We start from the raw sequence: 22683 nt of genomic DNA on the forward strand, positions 1-22683 counted from the left end.
CGGGTTTTTTTAATATATTGACTATATATCACAGAGTAAAATGATGAGAAATTCTCTTCGGGTTTTCTACACTGACTGCTGATTTGCATTTACGGAGGTAAACACAGGACCAAACTTGGAGTCGCGAAGACAATCATTTTCACAAATTCACTCTGAACATCTCGAAATTGTTCTCTATAGATTTTATGTAAGTGACAATTTCGAAGACATACAGCAAAGAGCTTGAGATCCACAAAGTTCTACAAAGATCCTGACTTTAAACACTAAAGCGATTGAAATAAATTCAATGGAGCCACGATGTCCATTGAAGAACTCGCCGGGTTTTATGTCCGTTTTTTAACTGCGGAAAAACCTTCAAGGACGAGAACACAGTTCAAAGACTCACAATGGCATGAGTGATAGCTGAGAGAGAAAACCTGCCTTGCACTGAATAGAAAAGGTCCGAAAAAATATACATAATATTCCTAATATTTGGTGACGGACATTTCATCCTCAATAACTCAGACAGTAAACCCTGGACTTTGGCACCCCGACACAACATTCAGCCAGACAGGACAAGGAGACATCATCTCATCATCATCTCGTCTTGTCTGTCAATTGGAAAAGCTCAGCCTGGTGGTATTCGTTTGGGTTTTGAAACCAACCAGACCTTTCTTTTTTTTTGTTATTCAAAATACTACATGAATTTTAACAGAGTTGCACAAATCTGGTGCAATTGTGGCAAAGCTGAACAGCAAATAAGCTTCATTAAACATTCAGCTATTCCCCCACAGACACACCACAAAACATAAACCTTTCTTTTCACTGATCTAATCTAAGTCACAAATCAGGTACGGGGGTCAAGCAGACAGAACGGCTTGACTGTGTTCACAATTTCAATACACAAGGACTTGAGGGGAAGGTATGAGGGGAAATACTGAAAGGTAGAGGTTATAAATGATGTGTACGTCCTACTTTCAGCAGTTTCCTTCAGAACTGTGTTTGATTCCTTGCAGTGGACCAAAGTCTTGCAACCCTGATCCCATGCGTGCAATCTAGAAAGTCATGATCATCCTCTTTACGCTCCAGTGCCAAAAAGTGAACTAATTTTTTCTTTTTTCAATCTTCGCTGTCAAACAAGCCCTCGGGTGAGTAGGAGTATAGTATTCTAGGACTATTGTCCCATGGTTGACCAGGTCATTATGACAAATATATGGCTTGTTGTTCGTGACCATGTGTAACAAACAATACATACACTGATCAGGCACAACATTATGACCACCTGTCTAATATTTTTTTGGTTCCTATTTTGCTGCCAAAACAGTCGTCTGTTGGATCAGAGCACACGAGTCGCCAGTTCACCACTGATCCTTCCTTAGAGCACTTTTGATAGATACTGACCACTGCAGGCCAGAAACAGCCCGTAAGCGCTGCAGTTTTGGAGATGTCGTCTAGACATCACAATTTGGCCACATCCTTACTAACACGTCAACTATAAAGGCAAATTACCACTTGCTGCCTAATATTTCCCACTAATAGGTGCCTTGATAAAGAGATAATCAGTAATATTCACGGCTCATTGATTTTGAGGCAGAATGGAGAGGGGTTTTTTTTCTGCCAGGCCTAAATCAATTCTGAAATTGTTCAGAACAGGAACAACTTGCACACGCACTTCCAGAAGCCTGGATTTACATCATCGCGCATCACACTAAACATTGCGGAGTAGTATTTTCTCTTCCGCCGCGTGTCGTCTGAGAGCAGGGGGCAAAGCAAACAGTAGACCCTGCTGCAAAAACCAACAGACACAAAACTCTGCTGCTCATGTCCCCTCAAATGGAATGAGTAAGTGGGAGACTCACCAGCAGGTAGGAAAAAGTACAAGACCTGATCAAAGCAGCAACAGAGGGAGACCCTGATAACAGCCCTCTGTGGCTGATATAAATATTCTAATCCTGAAGGAGTCTGCCCTGGTAGAGAGGCAGGACTGTCACTCAGCAGCAAATGCAAATCCAGAATCATTTTATAATCAGTTCGATTTAGTGAAACTGAATTAGGATTTTCAAATGACATTGCTAAAAGAAAAAGTTTTGAGCAACTGTAGTGATGTGGCCATTCCACAATGTACCTCAATAGCTGGACGCTGGACTTCTGTACATTTAAATCCCACCTACACAGGCCGTTGAGCAAAACCACATACGCCCAAATAAATCTAATCCATGATAGTAGGCAATTGTTCAAAATGAACAAAGTTTTCCTCAATTGAGACACATTCAGTCTTCACAAAGCCTCTGACCTTTCCGGCAGTGAAAACTTTTACATACAGCAAAGAATAAACACTAAACTGGGTTGTGCCAGATCAGGGAGTGACCACACTTCCAGGCCATGTGTTGTAAACCCTCATAATGACTTTGATACATGGCCACCACTAACTCCAGATCAAATGTAAGGAAGTGGAACAGAAGGCTACATGACTAACTGTGACTTCTGGGACTGAATCGAAGTTCAGAACGCCGTTTTGGTCATGCGTGGACGGACTGTTTTAAAGCCACGACTTTGTCGGAGCTTATTCAAGAGCTATTATTTCATTCTCACACACCAGTGTAGATGTTTTAACAAAGTAAATCAGCATTACTCCATACTGTTATGTAATAATACAAAAGTAGAAGAACCTACAGCAAAATATCTCGAAGAAAACTCATGATTTAACCCCACCCCCCTTTTTTTCTTTACATGGGACTTGAATTTGTATGAGAACGTTCATAACAACCAATAATATAAAACAATGTTGAGCCTTGAGTGTTTTGGATGTGGGCGTGGAAAGAGGGAAAAAAAAAAAAAAAAAAAAATACAATGATGCACAAGAAACAAGGGACACAATGGAATACTTTTAAGTACAACACATTTCGAGTCAAGGACAAAAAAAAAAAAATTTAGGCACATTATTTTCTAGTGAATGTTACTGTGTGTACAGGAATGCTGACATACAAGAGTATTTACAATAGAGTACAGAAAAGGGAGCTTGTCTGAAGAGCTGTCTCAGCAGGGTGGAGAGAAGTATGCACTGTGCCCGAAGACTCGTTCACAATTTAGCTTTTTCACCACCGTGAACTCCCGAGTTCTCCCCCCCCAAAAAAATAAAAATAATAAAAAAAAAAAAAAAACATTACGCCTGACCTAGGAATAAGAAGGAACCATACACTCCTCCTTAGGTGCAATTGAAACAAATTTATGACTAAACTGATGCCTAGTAATCGCTATGAAAAGTAAAAACTGGAATGTGAGAGCTTGGTGCAGATCTACAACACAACTGTAGGATGATCTCAATTCGAACATTTTTCCTTTTCGGATGTGACGCTGCTGAATTTTGTTTCCTCCTCGTTATTTCCACAAAAAACAAACAAACTGAATATCTTCAATACGATATCCGCTGAGGGAAGTGCAGGATAAAAAAAAAAAAAAAGTGAAAAAAAATGTAGGACAATTTTCATCTACACACCAACATCTCACAATTCTCCCACAGTTTAAAATTAGTGGTCTTATTCAAAAAGAAATAAAAAAAAAAATACTGTAAACATAAAAAAAAAAAAAAAAAAAAAAGGTACAATTTATTCGCTTTACGATTTCTAGCCTTTTTATGGAATTACCTCTGTGATCCGTACATAAACCTCATGATCATGCACTTTTATTCATTAAAAAGACCATAATTCAGTTGATGTACAGCTCTCTACAAGAAAAACAGGACTTCAAGTCCACTCCACTGGATTCAAGTAAGCACCATTTAACAGGCCTATGCCTTCTCTATACTTCTCCTGGACTTCCATAATCGTAGCTGTTTCTCTGCACGCGCTCTTTTATTCGACTCGACTTATCCTGGCCCACATCCCTCATGAGCAAGTAACACAATACAAAAAAAAAAAAAATCAATTCCTTTGTTTGTTAATGCAAATGAACTTGCGATCTGTGGCCCTAGGATTTCAATTTTCTTCAGATTGGGTATTTCCTGTGTTTTTTTGTTGTTGTTTTCTTTTCTTTTTTTTTTTTAACATGTACGCAGAATAGACACTGGTTTGGAAGCAAGGTCTCCCGGTGGCAAGTCAAATGTTCGGAGGTCACATTTATTTTCTTTGTTTTTCTCTTATCCTTGTATTTTCATTTTTTTTCTTTTAGTCCCGCTTCAGCTGTTGCTTCCAGGCCTCGTTCAAGTAGACCAGCCTCTTGTAGTTGAGCACGAGTAGAATGAAGTTCAGTGCATATGTGGTAATGCAGATGATGCAGAAGTCTTTCAGGACAAAGTAGAGGATGTAGGCCAGGTACATCGAGCCTATCACCGAGACGATGGACGTGGTCATTAGAATCAGGGCGGCCATCGCGCTCGCAGTCAAACCTAAGGGGGGGGAGGGGACACACACATGGACCCGTTAATGACAGGAGAAAACATGTGAATGACAACTCCTCATTTGTCTGATCCGTCTGCAAGAACATTTCTCTTTCCATGAGCAGGACTATTTTGAACAAATGTTTATGCTTCAAATCGTAACATGAGGAGCTGAAAACTCGTAGTGATCAGTTAGTTAAATTAAATACAGTAAATATTGTCATGTAGAACGGTTTGTTTTACTTGTTGCCTTTTTTCCCCTTTAGGAGAATCAGGAGACTCTAAATAAATAACTCTTTACTAGTAAGTATCATGGCATGGGGGAAGTGGTAACTCCGTGGTTAAGGCTCTGGATTACTGGTCGTTCAAGTCCCCGGTATTGCCAAGCTGCCACTCTTGGGGCCCCTGTGCAAGGCCCTCAACCCTCTGTGCTCCAGGGGCGCTGTATCAGGCTCTCTGACCCCAGCTCCTAACATCGGTGGAATATGCGAAGAAAGAATTTCACTGTGCTGTAAAGTGCATGTGACAAGTACAAAACTCCATACTTCTTTAAAATTACCAGTCTAGTTTTATTTACTTAAAACAGTCAATTTTTTTAAAGAATAAATCTAAGAAGTTTTAAATTACCCCCCAAGGTATTCGCAAGATATACACTGCATTTTGTAAGTATTATGTTTCTTGAACTAGCACAGTATTATCACTTCATACACCAGGGAATTTCATCATACCTGAGTGTGCACATAAACACTGCTAATGAACTCTTTCCGAAATTAAAACGCTGCCGGGAAAAGAAACCGACATATTGGAGAGAGGGAAGAAGTGACCTTTCCCCATTTTGCACCGTCATGACCTCAAGTACACACAACCCCTTTGCATTCTCTTTACTTGTTTAAGGTCAGTCTATTCATAGATGCAAAGTTGCAGTAAGGACAAGAAGACATACAGTGTACACAAAGCCGAGGAGAGGTGAAGATTACATACCTTATAGCACAATTGAAAAAGTGTCAATCAAATGCTTGGCTCTTTTTGTTTCCATTTAAATAAATTAAACTTATAAAAAGGATATTACGGACAATATTCAAAAGAAATTGCGACGTAATCCAATTGCAAATCTTGTATTACCCTTCGCGTTTTCGTGAACGCACAGTGACTGCCAAATTTCAAATGTCATATTTAAATAGCAACATCAATTACCGCGTTCGCTTTTTTCACTTTCTCCTAAACACGTGTGTCCCCTGCCAAAACTCTTTTGCATTTGAATTTCCGATGCCTTGCACTGAAAGCTCTCAATCAAGCGTCAGGGGTGGGACTACATTATTGGGTGTGTTTATATTGGCAAGTGACGTCACTCACAGTCGACAGCCAAGAGAGGAAATAAGTACAGTAATCCCCGCTTTACCGCGGTTTGAATCTGGCGCCCCCAGTTTATTGCGGAATTACATTTGTTTGATTTTTCTCGGCCTCTCGCAGATAGCATGATAGACCAAAAAACTTTTTTGCCAATTGTTTTTATGGAGTTTTATGTTCAAATAATAAAATTTATTAATAAAATTATAATTTTTTATTATAAAATGAAGTAAAATTTTAATACAGTACAGCACTGTATACATAAAATAGCATTTTTTGGGTGGCATCTGTTTATTGCAGGCGGTTTTGAAATAAAACGGGGATTACTGTATTAGGCGATTTTGCTGAATGTTTTGAACAACGGAGATTGTGGAGTACATTATGATGCTCAAGCAGCAAGTTGCAAGAATTTGAAGCAGAAAAAGTAATGGAAAGTCGTAGTGTTTTTTTTTCTTCTGAAATGTGACGCATGTTCATAGTAGTTCATATTGTAAGGTGGAGACATGACTGCGACAAATATTTAGTTTTATATTTTTTTCCAATCCTCACATGAACATACATTAAAATATCAATAGTAACCAATAAATACTTGGATTCAGTCAGTCAACATAATTTATTCGCAATAACTCAAATCAGACTCTGGATATCGGTGAGAGTGATCATGTGCTTCATTAGACACAAGGTTTGGCTAATTCGTGGTCCGATCAGGTGGCCACGGAAGACTACATGTGGGAGAGTCTGAGTCAGCAAATGCCACAGCTCACAGGGGAAGTAGGAGAAAGAGAGAGAGCAAAAATAGAGATATAATAAAGAACAAAAGGTGAGTCATTAAACTTAAAGGGAAGCACAGAAGGTCAAAATGACATTTTACCTGTTTCAAGCAGACTGACATTAAATGCATGAAATTTGACATCTAGATGATTTCATGATATAGTGCTGAACCTTCAGCCCTCCCTTTTTTCTATGTTTTAAGTAAAACCCCACTGTAAATATTTTTAACAATTAGAACTAGTTGCCAGAAATTAATTATTGAATAAATAAAAAACTCTTTTTTTATAATACTAATGTCTCGTACATCTTCATTATAAGATGTTACACTGCCAGCTGGTTGGACCACAAAAGCAAAAAGGTGTGTGTATGAATAGTTTGAATGCCCCACCCATCCAGTGATTCCCTACAAAATGTGGTTTAGTTTGCAGTGCCAAGATAATAAGAGTTACATATGACGTTTCAGCCCAGTAAAACAAACTCAGTCATTATGGTTTCACCTTCTACAAAACAGAAAAATTTGACTTTTGAAGTAAACTAGGGCAAAGTATAAATTCTCAAGCCACTGTGAAATTTTAATGCATCTTTCCCTGCTTTGGGTGTTAATTGTATGGGAGATTTAATTTGGTTGAATCTGAACAGAAATCTGAACGATCCCACTCTTCCACAAACTCCCATCCATTTAGCAAAGAAAAAAAAAGAAGGTTTTTCAATGGGAACATCAATTGAGTAATTTGTGAAATATTCCAAGTTGGAAACTTAACCTTTTTTTTTTTTTGAGGAGGGGGTGGAGGAGGGGGATTTATAGAAACTGTATGTATGCAAACAAACATTTTGTTTGGTCATAAGCTGACATGCATGCACATTATTACAGAGTTTTAAAAATGTTTTTAAATTTGCGTTAATCCTTATTAGAATTTTATTACACAATAACACACAGCAAGTTTTAAACATAAATGTATCTAACATTTATGTAATTTACATCAATACTAACCAAGTGATTTTGTGTGCAGGATTCAAATGATGCGTGTTGTGTTATGACATGCGCAGGACATGCACGGTGCATGTTGGGGGTGTGGCCTCAGTGGCCCTTCAATAAGTGTGCTGTGTGCATGTGATTGATTCAATATAAATTCTGATTGTTTTAACCAAAATTATCCTGCAATATTTTTTTCCAACTACATTCAAGTTCCCTGTTATAGGCTAACCTGCAATTTTGCAAATTCCCAGTTCATTCCAATTAATACAAATTCATTCCCATATATTCCCATTAATTCCAATGGAAAGTTTCCAGTTTTGAAATTTTGCAACCTTATTCTTTACATATAATATTCTACTTTCCTTTTAGGAAGCCTAGAGTATGAATTAAACCAAGAATTGCATTTAACCAGAAACCTTGTCCATTTACAGAATGGGTCTCTTTTGCAGTATGGTTTGTTGGATTTTCCCACCTTCAACCCATCATCAAAGACAGATGTAGAGGCTTTCTAACATCACCTCATCCTGTAACTTGATCTGGACAGAAAATGAACAGTTTTCACACTGGAACTCAGAAGTTGAACAGAATTTCTGATATTGCTAAAGCTTGCATTCAACGTATTTTGCTCATGGTTAGTTTTTTAAACTCTGATTTGTGAGTAGTAGTCTCATGTACTGATCTTATGTTGCCTCTAAATAATGAATCAAACACTGATTGAGCTCTCATCTGTACCAGACCCTTGATGGCATACTCTTGATTAGTTAAATCCCACAAGACTGACATAATTAAATGGTGTCATTTTGTGCTGGCGGGAAGCCACAATTGTTGGCGAGAGGAATCCGTTTCTGGATCACTGTAAAGGCCGACTCATGCGTGTCTGACAAGTTAACTATTTGGTCATCGACTGCCCTTTAAAAAAAAAAAGCAAAATCGTTGGCAAGCACTTACCTAATAACAGCTGAAAGACATAAAACAATAGTCCGTAGACACTGTTTGGTTGATTTATTGCACTGTTGTTACCAAAGATGGACCCCAACAAGCCAAATCCTCGACCCCATCTGCAGAGAAGGAGAGAGAAACGGCATGGTTTATGAGGCCAAAAACAAACAACTTCAGTGGTTTTATATAAAGGTTAATATCCGTGCCTGCTCTATTTGAAACACAAAGAAGAGCAAAGAAATCTTTGGCTGAAATAATAAGTCACAAGATAAACAAAACACTGAAATTGAATATGGAAAGTGGAACAGAATTTCCCCTTGAGCAACTCAGACGTCACCTTTAGCGCTAATAACTCCACATGTGAGATAATATTCTAAATAAAGGAATACTCGGTACAAGGAACACTCATCCGTACTCGGCTCTCGCAAGCCCTTCAGAGGGCTAGAATCTGACCTGCTATCATCACTGTGTGGATGCATGTGATGAAGCTGAGGAACCTAACCCCTACTCCCCTCCCTGACAGACAGATCAGGCCAAAATATTGTAAACGATGGACTTCAACATTGCTGCTGCTCTTGTCCCAAATCACATACGGTATATAATAACGGCAATGACTTTATTAGGTTAATTAATCTATGATTAAGACCAATGAGACGCCCGTATTTGAATTCCACCCTGAGGAAGGTTCTTGTCACTGGACCTTGTGAGGGGGCAACAATTACATTCATCGGCCCACCAGTGTTCTTGTCATGTATTGGGTTCCTGGATAAAAATTTACTTATGAGTAAACCCAAGTTCCTGAATCCAAAACACTTTGGGTTTCTCTCTCCAACACAATAAGGCTGGTGCTGGAGAGCTGATGAGTGTACTGAGCCATGTTCATGTAGGGTTGGGAACTAGGAAAAAGGTTTGCTCTTGCTATGTAACAGTGTGTACTATGTACTTAGTATGTACTACGTGGTGCTTGGCTGCCTCTTGATGCTGTAACTGGAATACGAGTTGCTCAGCTCTAATCCCACCGCCTGCTACATTACAAACATAAAAGGCACAATCCGACCTCCTAAAAAACTCCGAAAAATGCTTCTGCAATCCATGCAAGTTCACTTATCACTAAATCTAGTAAAAAAACATTTTTGCTGATGCCTACACCACGTCCCTAAGCACTTATAAAGTGGAAATAGTTCTGCAGATGTGATGAGGGCATTTTTTTTTTCTTTCTCTGGTTGGTGGGTGAAACAAAAACCACTCACTTTGAGACTCATGGTTAATAGTCTCAGAATGTACACCCGGCTGTGTTCGAGTGTGCAGAATGGCTTCATCTTTCTTCACCCTGAGACACTCAGTGTCGCTAACCAAACTGTGAGTCTCAGGTATGTGGAAGAGGGTAAACGGCACAGAGAATGTGACATGTGACACACAGCATGAGAAGCAGTTTAGAAAGACCCAGCTGCCTGGCTTTATGCTTCTCGTAACCTTCACCGTTTCCAGCTGGCATCCGTGATAGTGGATATATGATATGGCTGAAGAGTGAGAGATGACTAGGGTACAGATTGGGGGAGGGATACAAACAATCTGGAAGTATACTGCATCTCCAGGGTACCTTGGAAGGTAAATTACCTCTCCCTGAATTTAATCAGGAAATAATTATAATAATAACATGGTTAAGGTGCTTGGCCACTTAATGAAAGTGACCTACATTTTGAACGCTAAATCCCACTGAGTCCTAATACTTTAAAAATGTACCAAACAAAAAAACACTGCATGGTAGCATACACGACAAGACTGAAATCGTCGGATCACTGTTTGAAAAATAGAAAAGAATCGTTACCTATTACACAATCACTGGGCCATGAAAGCCTGCATCAGCTATCTACATCTCTGCTATTTGTCTGTCTTAATAAGGATTTAACACGGCTTTGTACACCGTCACAAGAATAAACACTTTCAATTAAGTCTGATAGAGATTCGATTAAACGACAGAATGCAGCAAACTGGCCAAAAACAAAAACGCGTTTTTATACCAATATTAATATTTTACCAGGATTTAAAAGGGTTTTTTAATTTGGGCAAAATTCACTTTAAACTCCATAGAAACCGTTCACAGATAAACAGCACACTCATGGGAAACAGGAAACGTTGATCAACATGGTATCCCTTACATAATCAGCTTAATTGTTTGCTTAATCAGTCTAAAAAAAATATAAAAATAAATCCCCGCTAATGATCCATTTAAACTTGCACACACTTTGCAGCTTTTAACCTAAAGGATCCGCTCTGCAAAAGAAAAGCCCAAGTTTTGTGATGATCTAGTAAAAACTGATGGAAAGGAAACCACAGTCTAACAATGCAACAAATAACACTGTCTAGTAACTTAAACCGTAGCCCACATAACTTCTTAAGATCCAAACCAGCTCAGTGAAAGTGGTTTCAAAGACTCTCAAAGAGTAATTTAAGGGTATGATCAAAGCATGTGATCATTTTCAGGTATTATTTAAACAAAGTTTTATAATGCACTTATAATGCAACCAGGTCTTAGTAGTACGATTCATCTCTCTTTTACAGAACTTTCACAAACAAAAAAAACGAATTACAAGCTGATACAAGCCAATACAAACATTGATGATAATTCAGAGTGAAATATCCAAAACACCTAAAATTAGAGTGTGACTCATAATCCTGTATCTCTAACAGACCATGAAATCTCATTACAGAACCCTGAACAAAATCACTGGTTATATTTATGGATTGTTAGTGGTGCTTGAAAAGCATCACTATTGTTTCAGCTACACTATATGGACAAATGTTGGTGGACACCTCACCATTGATTTGTATGTGCTTTTTGAACATCCCATTCCATGTTTAGTCTCCATTTGCTTTTGTAATAACCTCCACTCTTCTGGGAAGATGTTCCACTAGATTGTGGAGATTTGTGCTCATCCAGACACAAGGGTGTTAGTCAAGTCAGGTACTGATGTAGGGCGAGGAGGCCTGGGAGGCACTCGGCACTCCAAGTCCTCCTGAAGGTGTTCACCAAGTTTGAGGTTAGAGCACTATAGCAGGCCACTCAAGATCTTCCACTCCAAACTATGTAACCCATATCATTGCCTAAGCACAGTGTACTTTTTGTAGTATGTTTGTAAAGGTGATATTGTCTGTCTGTCTGTCATACTTGGCTTTAACCAGCTTAGTGGGACCAGCTAATAGAGCACAGGCTGAACTCGTTAAACTGGTGACTTCACAAACGGGTATTTTTCCCAGCTTCTTTATTTAACTCAACGTATAAATAATGACAAGCTCTGAGCTGTGTGATACTCGTCAAACAACTCGGGCCACATTAGGTGCGATGTTATTAATCGTTTTGTACCTTTAACATCAGCTTAGCCTTCAAACACGCAAAAGGTTTTATTCTGCTATTTAACGTCGCAGAAAATCGTGACCATCGGATGTGAAAAGTAATTAAAAATCACTGAAGATCATCTTAATTTACCACAAACATTTTCACTACCATTCAGGAAATATACATCAACTAATATAAATAGATGAGCCTTTATTTGTCACATATACATTACAGCACAGTGAAATTCTTTTATTCGCATATCCCAGCTTGTTTGAAGCCTGGGGTCAGAGCGAAGGGTCAGCCATGATACAGTGCCCCTGGAGCACAGAGGGTAAAGGGCCTTGCTCAAGGGCCCAAGAGTGTCAGCTTGGTGATACCGGGGCTCGAAACCCCGAACTTTCGATCAGTAACCCAATGAGGATCAACCACTGAGCTGGCACTCCTCTGGATATTAAAATTATTAACAACTATAACTGCTTTTTTTATTATTATTATTCAAATGCACTCCTCTTAAAAAAAAATCTGAACATAAATAATGAAAATCCCAATGTATGCTAAATTAGACAATGAGCATCTCAAAGTGTAACCAGTATAATTTTTCTATGAGATGTGTAGTTTTACGTCATAATTACAGTTAAACTTGGTACAAAATGTCATTTGGATTAGTTTACTATCCAATCCAGCCTTTTCTTGTCTTATTAGTCTGTTACAGTAACAAATATCAGATCAGACCCCTCACACCAAGAGCATCTGACCAAGAATATCCAGGGCATTTCATTTACATTTATAAACAGAATCAAATGCATTTAGCTTAGTTTCAGAGACATGTCTCTCTCGCCATCCTTACACAATGATCTCACATCATTTCAGCCACAAAGACGGACCTTTACCCCAGACAGTTCTAACGCTGCACTATAGCAAAGTGTATTACTGACAAACAAAATATAGTTAGTAAGTCGATCGCTGTAATTTAAAGTGTATAAAACCGGCTGGAGAGGGATACGATCTTTCCAGGAACATCCAGTCATCCTATTTTAATAAAATGGTCTGACTTTGTTTAAGATTCATTGATCTTTTGCCATTTCCAAACGTGAAAACAAGCTGGATTAAAAAAACATCCACTCTTGAGAAATGAGCTCGGCCTGCTGTAATAAAAGCCATGCATTTAGTGATGCATGCGTCAAATGTTAGAAAGAAAAGAAAACACACACCATGTATGGAAAGACAGAACCCTGAAAAGTTAATAAACAAAAACATATATGATCTGATGCGGTACTGACTACAACACACACTGTCTCAAACGTGTGATGATATAATGTGCTACCAGATTGGATTTACTAATTGGATCTTTTATAATGTGACTATAATGTAACCACAAGTCATGAACTGTCTCGATGCTGTATTCTCAAATCTGGGTAATGCCCCTGCAGCTCTAACAGCAGCTCTACTCGCTATGTTTCAAGCGATGGGATCATATTAGTACGTTTTTCCTAATGTGTTGAATTTTTATAATACATTATTAATGCCAAATTCTACAGCACATAAACAAACATTACCGGAGTTTTCAGAGAAAATCCTGCTACTGGTGATACAGCAGTCCTCTGTGAGATGCTTATTTAACAGCATCAGTGCTTCAAAATCTTGGTTAGATGTCAAGCTGGTTTTTGTTACAAAAAAAAAAAAAAGATTTTTTATAAGTGAGGAAACAGGAAATAAGTTTTAATTGTATTCTTTCATGGCCGATGTGTTGCTCTTTTATGCAGGATTATTTCGTTGTGCTATGAGTAATCATTGATTGTAAAAGTCTTTTGTCTTAAAAGACAACACCCATGTACAATACGTTTCTTTAACCGACTGGACAATCGCTGCACTATTGTCACTTTCTGTCACGGGCCAAAGTCTAACGTCTTCTATGCTTGGTCATTTGTGTAAGCTGTAATTAGGCTTGTATTAGTTTGTGTCTTGATCAGTGCAGCACTGTTGTGCCTGCTAATAAAGCTGGTCTTGGTTTTGATCGTTGACACTTTAAAATGTGTGCTTATTAAAAAAAGTCCCGTTTGAAGTTATAACTGATACTTCACCTCATCAAACCATCCCCTATTTGATTATTTCTCTATAACGGAGAAGAGGTGGACCAGTGGTTAAAACATTGGACTTTGGATCCAAAGATCGTGAGTTTAAATCTCAGCCACACCAAGCTGTCACTACTGGTCCCCTCAGCAAGGCCCTCAACCCCACCGCTGCTCAACTGTATCAAAAAGATATAAGATAATAAGAAATGTTACTTTGCCAGGTGACGAAAATGCACATAACGGCATGTGACGTTGCATTTTATTCGTCACTTCAAGCATGTCACCTTCACACCTCTGCTGTCTTTCATACTCGTACAGCAAAAGAGTTGAACAAAAGGTCGAATCAGATACAGGATGTCACCGAGCAGACCTTCTCCAATACCGCCCGACCCCGATATAATATCAAGGACGTAAAAGCAGCGATTGATCCACACGCGATCAATTTTCCAATAAACTACGTTTGGACTATTTAGGCAATCGGGGGAAACACCGACTCTGCAACATACTGAGCGAAATCAGTGCACCAACAGCTCATCTACAGGTGTTCACCTGAAAACAGTGGGTAAAGGCATTGATCAGTATCAATCACAAAGTTGGAAGGGTGAAAGTGACAGTGTGAACGTGTAAACATGAATAAAGGATGTCCTCAGGTTGTTAATCAGAGCTGTGGTTGAAGAAGAAAAAAAAAAACCTCCTCAGTTCCACGTCAGTGAAATGAATCCATCTGTGTCAAGGGTGATCCTGAACACAAACCACGCCACCCACAGACATTTAGCCTGAACTATTCATTAACCTGTCTCTTTATTGCCATTTGTATGAATGCAAATTTCAGCAAAAAATAATTACACAAATAAATAAAATAATACTAAGCGCCGTTCGGAAACGCCTTAGAACCAAAAACCCCGGGTCAGTCTGACACCTAGCAAACGCTAGCATCTAACCTAGCATCTGTAAAAACATTTTGGATCAAAAATACATAAATAAGTAAAAAATATAATACAAAAATTAATCCACGAATAGTGTGTGTGTTTGTGTGTGTGTGTGTGTGTGTAATAATTCATTGAGAGCTCTTTTTGTTGAAGTAGCTAAATATCTAGGATTATTCAAGCTAAGCAGAATAGAAATGTCCGCTTTCCGACACCAATTTTATTTCCTATAAAAGTGATATAAAACCGTGAACACTGTACTCATTTACATTTGAACACTTCTAGCCGGGACATGCAAAATAATCGGTTATTAACATGCTATGAATGCTAGCTGACTGGAGCTAGCTAGGGCTAAGACACATTTGTTAGCCGTTAGCTAGCAACAGTCCCTCCATTCAAGATGAGCACGCAAACTAGTGGGTTATTTATGGGGTTGTAAAAGAAAAAGGCTGGTAAATAGTGTGTGTGTTGGAAGACAAAATAGTCAAATGTAGGCTTTGTTGGGATCAGCTAGAAAGGGAGCTAAAACAACCGGCAGATCTCTGACCCAATCCACATGAAGCGGTAGTCGGGCTGGAAGTGAGCTCCAGCCGTACTACACTACCGTACTAAAGAGTACACACAGGGGGGAAGCACTGATCACACTCTTCTCATTCATTAGTATGGGAGTATGCAGGGTTTTTTTGTCTTTTTGGATGTAGCCGATTAGCCTCACAGGCTTCTCTTTACCTTGATCCGAACACTTTGGAACAGCTGATAGAGTTGCTGAGGTCGCACATGGCCCGGTAATCCGCGTCCCGCGATTTCTCCCTTTCCACGTGAAACGCGTATACGGATAGCAGTATTCCCAGCAGGCAGACGAGGAACCTGGCTATTTTTTCCCACCGAGGGGTGGACACTCTTAAGACGGGCGCCGCCATGTTGGGTTTTATTCCGCTCCGTCCCCGGCCTTGCACGCACACGCAGCGCCTTCTCCGACCATTGGGCCCGCGGGAGCGGAGGACGTGGAAGAGCGTCGGCGCGCGCGCGCCACAGCGGCAGGGGCGTGTCCACCGCCGACTCGGCACTCGGTAAACGGCAGGGGGCGCGCGCGCCCGCGCGTGCTCGGGTTGAAGGCAGACAGCGGTGGTGCAACACGCGCACACCCACCCACCCACACACACACACACACACACACACACACACACCCCAAGAGGGTTTATCTTTAATATGGACAAAAACAAAACAAACAAGAATTATGCCGATTTATTTTTTATTCACTGACTAATTCATTTAAAGCTCCAGGGTCCCCTGGATTAACCCTCTGGTTCCAGTCTATTGAAAAGTATCTGTTTATGGTGTTTGTTATAAAAGGTATTGATATTTATTTAATGTAGTCCTGGGGTGTGCATATTTTCTACTCAAAGATCATATTTATAATCAACATACATCTTATACAAATGTTACACAAGTTATAACATAACATTACACAAGTTATACATAAGTTATTCAATAATTGATACAGAATCATAATTGAGATTGATCATGTAGGACTGTGGGACTAATACAGTGAGGCAGTGTGTTTTATATATGTCAGAACTTATGAAAAACAATCCAAAATATGAAATACATGATTTCAGTGAATTTAATAAAAAAATAAGAACTTTTTCAAAAAAACGTAGTTATTGTTATGAACTGCAGCGTTGTCCTGTTACCACACAGACGATTTTCCCATTGAAGGAAAAAGCAGCCCAGATCATGATGGAGCCTCCTCCACTGTGCAGTGTTAAAACATCTCCAGTGGGATCTTCTAGTCATGCCATTATCATTGGAAGCTATCAGGACCATCCAGGTTAAATTTTTCACCATCTTTGGTGCTTCCTTGCAAATTCCAAACGGGTAAGTTTGTGACGTGGAAGGAGACGTGGCTTTCGGAGACGTTTTTTGTTCTTTAAGATTTTCTCTTACAGGTGGTGTCTTATGGTTATTAGGCTGTAGTCAGCATCAGTAAGGGCCTTGATTTGGGTTGAGGATCAGCCTGTGTCTTCACGGACAGCCCGTCAGATCCTTCGGCTTAGTGCAGGTGAAATGTTTTTGGGTCTACCACTTGATTTATTTGTCTCATTACCATGAGGATTTTTTTAAAGAAATTTAAGATGACTGTCTCTGCAGCAATGACGTGTTGAGAGCCTTTGCTTGTGCAGCTGAACAGTCCTGCCACGTCCAGAAACAGAAAGCCTTTTTGCTTTTGCCATCAGGAGATCATGACATTGTGACTGTCTGAAGGACAATGACATTAAAGTGATGTAAAATGACATAACTTTGCACAGATTTAAACTTTTAAAGGCTGTGGTCTTAAACTTTTGATCAGCTGATGACCAGCCTGTTGGAGTTTAAATGCAGTTTTCAATAAATTGCCTACTCTCTATTTTTTGTCTCTTGTCATTTTGAAGAAGTTCTTACAACCTGGTTATGATCTATTAGCATGAAATGCAAATACGCAATATGTTTCCCAGGTCTTAAGATTTTGTTCAGGAGTGTATGTGTGTACACACCTGTGAACTAATATGAACTAATAATACTATACTAAAGCTCCATAAGATTTTATTACACAGTACAGAGTCTTTTTTGGGGGGTAAACAGAGTACATCTTGTTTTGGCAGGAGAGTGTGTTAAAGAAGTGAAGAAAAGAGTGCAGGCAGGGTGGAGTGGGTGGAGAAGAGTGAGCAGGAGTGATTTGTGATAGAAGAGTATCTGCAAGAGTGAAAGGGAAAAGTTTATAGGACTGTGGTGAGACCTGCGATGTTGTATGAATTAGAGACAGTGGCATTGAGTAAAAGACAGGAGGTGGAGCTGGAGGTTGCAGAGCTGAAGATGTTGAGGTTTTTGTTGGGAGTAACGACGATGGACAGGATTAGGAATAAGTTTATTAGAGGGACAGTACATGTAGGATGTTTTGGAGACAAGGTGAGGAGGCGAGATTGAGATGGTTTGGACATGTGCAGAGGAGGGACATGGGGTATATCAGTAGAAGAATGCTGAGGATAAAGCCACCAGGAAGGAGAAAAAGAGGAAGACCAAAGAGGTGGTTTATGGATGTGGTGAGGGAAGACATGCAGGTAGTTGGGTTAAAAGAGGCAGATGTAGAGGACAGGGGGTATGGAGACGGATGATTCGCTGTGGTGATGCAAAAACATATAGAGATATAAGATATTAAAAAAATATATCATATTTCCTGTCTCCTGGCTGATTCAGGTCCCTCCACACACACATATATATATATATATATATGCTTTCAAAAGTAAATATAATTAACAAAATAGAATGTAAATGAATAGAAGAGAATTCCAAATCAATAAATGTTTTATTTTCTAACCCACACTGCCACCATGTGGAGGAAAAAGAAATTGGTCAAATATGTCTGATCTGGCCCTTGAGCAAAACTCTTAAACCCATGGATCAAGTTGTTTCAATTTAATTAATGTAAGTGTTTCTGGATAAGGGGCATCTGCCAAATGCTGTAAATGTGAATACAGTATAATTCAATCATATATTGTATAATTCAATTATACGTTTTTCTTAATTGGTAACAACATTTAATAGTATGATAAAAGATAATAGAGGTCTTAATAGAGGATGCTATAAACATTAGTCCCATTACCAAGCACCCTAGAATTCTTTACATGATGTTTAAACATTCAATGTTTTTACTGTAAACTTAATATCCATTTCATTTACACACACACACTGCAGATTAACTGTAAGAGAAAAAATAGTCTCATTATTCTATAGATCCATCAATGAATCACTAAAGCATATCTAAATTAGTTAAAGACACTTATTTTTTATATTTTAGGATGAAGTTTTTTATTCATACATACTATATCGTTTTTGGTATTATATTGCATTTAAGTTCATCATGCACATATTTTTGTTGTTTTCTTGATAGATAGATAGATAGATAGATAGATAGATAGATAGATAGATAGATAGATAGATAGATAGATAGATAGATAGATAGAGATAGTGCTTTATTGTCATTGCATAATACAGGTAAACAGCAATGTAATACAGTTAATCATCTACAAGATGGGCAAATAGTGGAATTTATATATATATATATATATGATCTGTAGATGACCACTCATGAGAAATTAGTGTGTGTAAAGCACAACATATATGTAGAGAATTATATATTAGTGCAGTGTATGCACAACTACAGTGTATGCACAACTGTAAAAGATGTATACAGTGTATATACAGATTATGTATATACATGTATATGATAATTAAGTGTATGTTGTCAGTACATGTAGAGATGTAATTATTCAGAGCTAATACAGAATCTACAGATAATATACACGTCATTTTATTTCTCCAGTAAGCTGTATTGCAACTGCAGAAATCTTGTGCAAGAAGAATACAGAGAGAGAGAGAGAGAGAGAGAGAGAGAGAGAGAAAAGGAGAAAGAGAGAGAGAGAGAAAAGGAGAGAGAGAGAGAGAGAGAGAGAGAGAGAGAGAGAGAGAGAGGAGAGAGAGAAAAGGAGAGAGAGAGAAAAGGACAGAGAGAGAGAGAGAGAGAGAGAAGAGAGAGAGAGAGAGAGAGAAAAGGAGAGAGAGAGAGAGAGAGAGAGAGAGAGAGAGACAGAGAAAAGGAGGTATATATATATATATATAGAGAGAGAGAGAGAGAGAGAGAGAGAGAGAGAGAGAGAGAGAGAACAAATGAGCGCATGTCTGTTGACAGTAAACGTGGGCGATCGAATTTCCAGCCAATCTGCGCTTGAGGAAGCAGTCACGTGACCCAAAGAAGGCTGCAAAACACATAAATCCACGTGACATCATGTGTTGTTTACGTGCAGGAGTGAGCTGGTAGAGGTGAAGGAAAGTGGACTTTTGTTTTTCAAAGAAAGCAAAAAAAGGCAATAATAACCAAATGGCCACTGATATTGAAAGGCTGGTTTTGTTCGAGGAGGCGCACTATGACCAGTATGATTATTACAACCTGAATGAATATCCCTGTCATGCTGCAGGAAAAGGAAGAACGAAGAAGGAAATCGGATTGAACACGAACCGCCATTGTCCTTCAGGACACGAGAGGAAAATCGCTGAGAACTACCGCAATTGCGAGCTAAAGAGGAAAAGGACCAAAAGCTCTTCATCTTGAACGGTATATCATTGGTAAGGAAGTGTGTATAGGTGCAGTTTGTGTGTCATTGTGTGGGGGTCATTGTGTAGTGTTTTTAACTGCCATCCCATCCCTTCGACGTGCCCTGACTTGTACCATCATTAAACCTGTTGTGTAATAAACTACCAGTCTTCTTGTTTTTGGTTATTTTTGCCAATTCAGCAGCACTTATTAAAACACATACAAAAAAAATAATGTTTTAATTTTTTTCTTTTTTTTCTCAAAATGCAGTAAAAATAATGCCCTCACTGGAGATGACTTGAGAACCGGATCTGTGTCTAAACATTTTCCTGCCTTGTCGAACGAGAACGCGCGCACGCACCCGAAGCCAAGGCCTTTTCCCTCCCCAGTTGCCTCGTGAGCGCGCATTCCCGATTCCGCGTGTCCGCGTCTGCACAGAGTGGATCTTGTAAGCTGGAATCAGGTTGCACCTGCGCACACGAATGCCATCGTTTTTTTTTTTTCTTTGGTGTTTGTCCTCCCTCCTTCCCTCTCTCTCTCCCTTTCTCTATACTTCCATACCTTTCTATTTTAAAGATGATCTTACGCAGTGTACATTGTGGTGGTGTGTTTTAAACGGTGTGTTGGTGATAGAACTCACCTGAAGAATATTAATTAAAAAAACACTGACTTATTGCTATATCTTGAGGTTGTCTTTTTTTTTTCTTTGTCTCTCTCCTCAATAATCTTTGTGGCCCACTGTTCCTGTTCTTAAGAAACTCCATATCATGCACATGAACATGATCAACACATGGTAGAAGTCATAGTATTAAAGCTTTTGACATTGTGTGTAAACGTGTATTTCTTATATGTAGCTGAATGCAACAACCCTTGCACTTGCATGCAATCAGAAATAGTAAATATAATATGCATATGTGTTCTTGCATTAATATTATCCATTATATGAATTTTTCATATGAATAGCCATTGCATTTAGTTGCTGTACATATATTTACATATCTATCTGCATCTGACACTTTGCTCCATGCCACATTTTAATGCAATGACAAAGAATCCATCCATCCATCCATCCGTGGATCATTAATGGAAACTCTGACCCCCTAATCTTACATCAAAATATCATTGTAAAGGGTTTTAATGGTACACATATACATAGAACACTGCTGTGGTAGGGGCAAAGCCTATAACCTGCATAATGCATAAATATTAAGAACTGTTTCACTAAAACATTGGTCCAACCAGTTACCTTCAATTGCGTGCGAACAGTAAAAATGGTGATTGCATGTATATAGTGGTTTAGGATACACAAGATAGGAAGCAAAAAATCCAATGTATTATTACCTAATAAATATATTCAATAAATGAAATCTGCATTTGTAGAGCACCCTTTCAGTGTGCTGCATAAGAAAAACTGACCACAGTGAGCTTAGAAATAGATATAAACCAATGAGCAACAACGGCCTGCCTAATATTATGTAGTTCTGTTAGACCACTGAAACAGCTCTGAACTATCAAGAATCCACAGGACCTCTGAAGTTGTATCTGGTACCAAGACATTAGCAGCAGACCAGCACATCCTACATATGAATAATCGAATGGAGATCTGAGCAATCTGAATCATTGCACTTGGCCATTATCCTTCTTCTAACACATCAAATATGAGACAGTTCTCTCATTCAAAATAGAGTTTATAAAGAAATCATAGGAATGAGAGATAATAGAAATAAGAAATCATAGCTTTTGAAAGAGGTATACACAAAAACAAATAATGTCTAGCTGTTTTAGTAAATGCTGTACTATTGTCTCTCATTGGAAAAAAAACATTGATTTAGATGTGTTATTTAGACATTAAGTCTACAGAACTTAATGAATTACGTATCTTAATGAATGACTTAGAGCAAAAGTAGGAAGACAGTCGATACTATAATTATGGCACTAATGTATTCCCTCACTCATTTTTCACTAAATAAAAATTTGCCATTAGTGTTAAGACTAGGATCAAGTTCTGCACTGATTTGTAAAAATATTGGCACTCAAGGACCAACATAGTCTTTCCTGAATGTCAACTGTTGAAAAATATCAAATGTGTATGAAAAGACCGAAGTGTACATTGAAATACTCTTTTACTTCCTGACGACGAAATTGTCTAAACAGTAAAAACTATGTGACGCCTGCTGTAGCCTTAAAAGAAGCCAGTGAGAAACAACATAAAAACCATCAACGTTAAAACTGCAATTTAATGTTACACGGTATGCGAGATGTGCAGGGGACGGCATGTACCATTTCACAACCACATGTTGCTAAACCGCAGGAAGTGGAAACGGTACCAATGAATCATTAGGAGAGCAAAGCCACACTGAATCTCTGTACTTCATCCAGGGGACTTCCTTTAACCTGCTAAAAGAAAAGTGCACCCTGAATCACATTCAGTAGAGTTTATGAGTATATAAAGATTCCAGTGCAAAATTTATAGTTTTAGTACATTTTGTTATTTCTGTGAGGCAGGTGTCACCTTGAATTTACAGGATGACTGTATTGCTATAAGAGGAAGTCAGGGGAAAAGATTTTCAAGCATAATGAAAAAGAACAAGGAATTCTTTCCCTACCCCATCATTCAGTGACAGTGTATATAAATAAAATATAGAAGTAGTGGAGAGCATAAATGTTTAAATCAAAGTTCCACAAATCAATGCAGCAACACACTGGTAGGTTCGACTCCGAGATCAACGTGATGATATACGCATGCGAACGCTTTATAAATCTGTTAAAGCAAAGTGTGCAGATGAGGAGGTGTGAAAGCTGGACCGAAAATAAAAAAAGAATAATTTGTAAT

The 22683-nt window shown here is 38.7% G+C and overlaps 2 protein-coding genes and 1 long non-coding RNA gene across 3 annotated transcripts; 2 read left to right on the forward strand and 1 right to left on the reverse strand.

Moving 5' to 3' along the window:
- Nucleotides 1-2851: 2851 nt before the first annotated feature.
- On the reverse strand, nucleotides 2852-15782 carry vkorc1l1 (vitamin K epoxide reductase complex, subunit 1-like 1). Its single transcript, XM_046838725.1, has 3 exons — nucleotides 15452-15782; nucleotides 8397-8506; nucleotides 2852-4363 (listed from the first exon to the last, which is right to left on the reverse strand). Exons 1-3 carry the CDS (start codon nucleotides 15640-15642, stop codon nucleotides 4143-4145), a joined length of 522 nt encoding a protein of 173 aa, XP_046694681.1. The 5' UTR covers nucleotides 15643-15782; the 3' UTR covers nucleotides 2852-4142.
- Nucleotides 15654-17060, forward strand: LOC124378901. Its single transcript, XR_006924323.1, has 4 exons — nucleotides 15654-15792; nucleotides 16424-16600; nucleotides 16693-16784; nucleotides 16874-17060. It is a non-coding gene; the product is annotated as an uncharacterized LOC124378901 (long non-coding RNA).
- A 2478-nt stretch (nucleotides 17061-19538) lies between these two features.
- LOC124379147 (nuclear protein 2-like) lies at nucleotides 19539-19882 on the forward strand. The gene has a single exon (XM_046839279.1). The coding sequence runs from the start codon at nucleotides 19638-19640 to the stop codon at nucleotides 19866-19868; it is 231 nt and encodes a 76-aa protein (XP_046695235.1). The 5' UTR covers nucleotides 19539-19637; the 3' UTR covers nucleotides 19869-19882.
- Nucleotides 19883-22683: the final 2801 nt, after the last annotated feature.

This window comes from Silurus meridionalis, chromosome 25 (assembly GCF_014805685.1).
Source record: "Silurus meridionalis isolate SWU-2019-XX chromosome 25, ASM1480568v1, whole genome shotgun sequence".
Taxonomy (NCBI): domain Eukaryota; kingdom Metazoa; phylum Chordata; class Actinopteri; order Siluriformes; family Siluridae; genus Silurus; species Silurus meridionalis.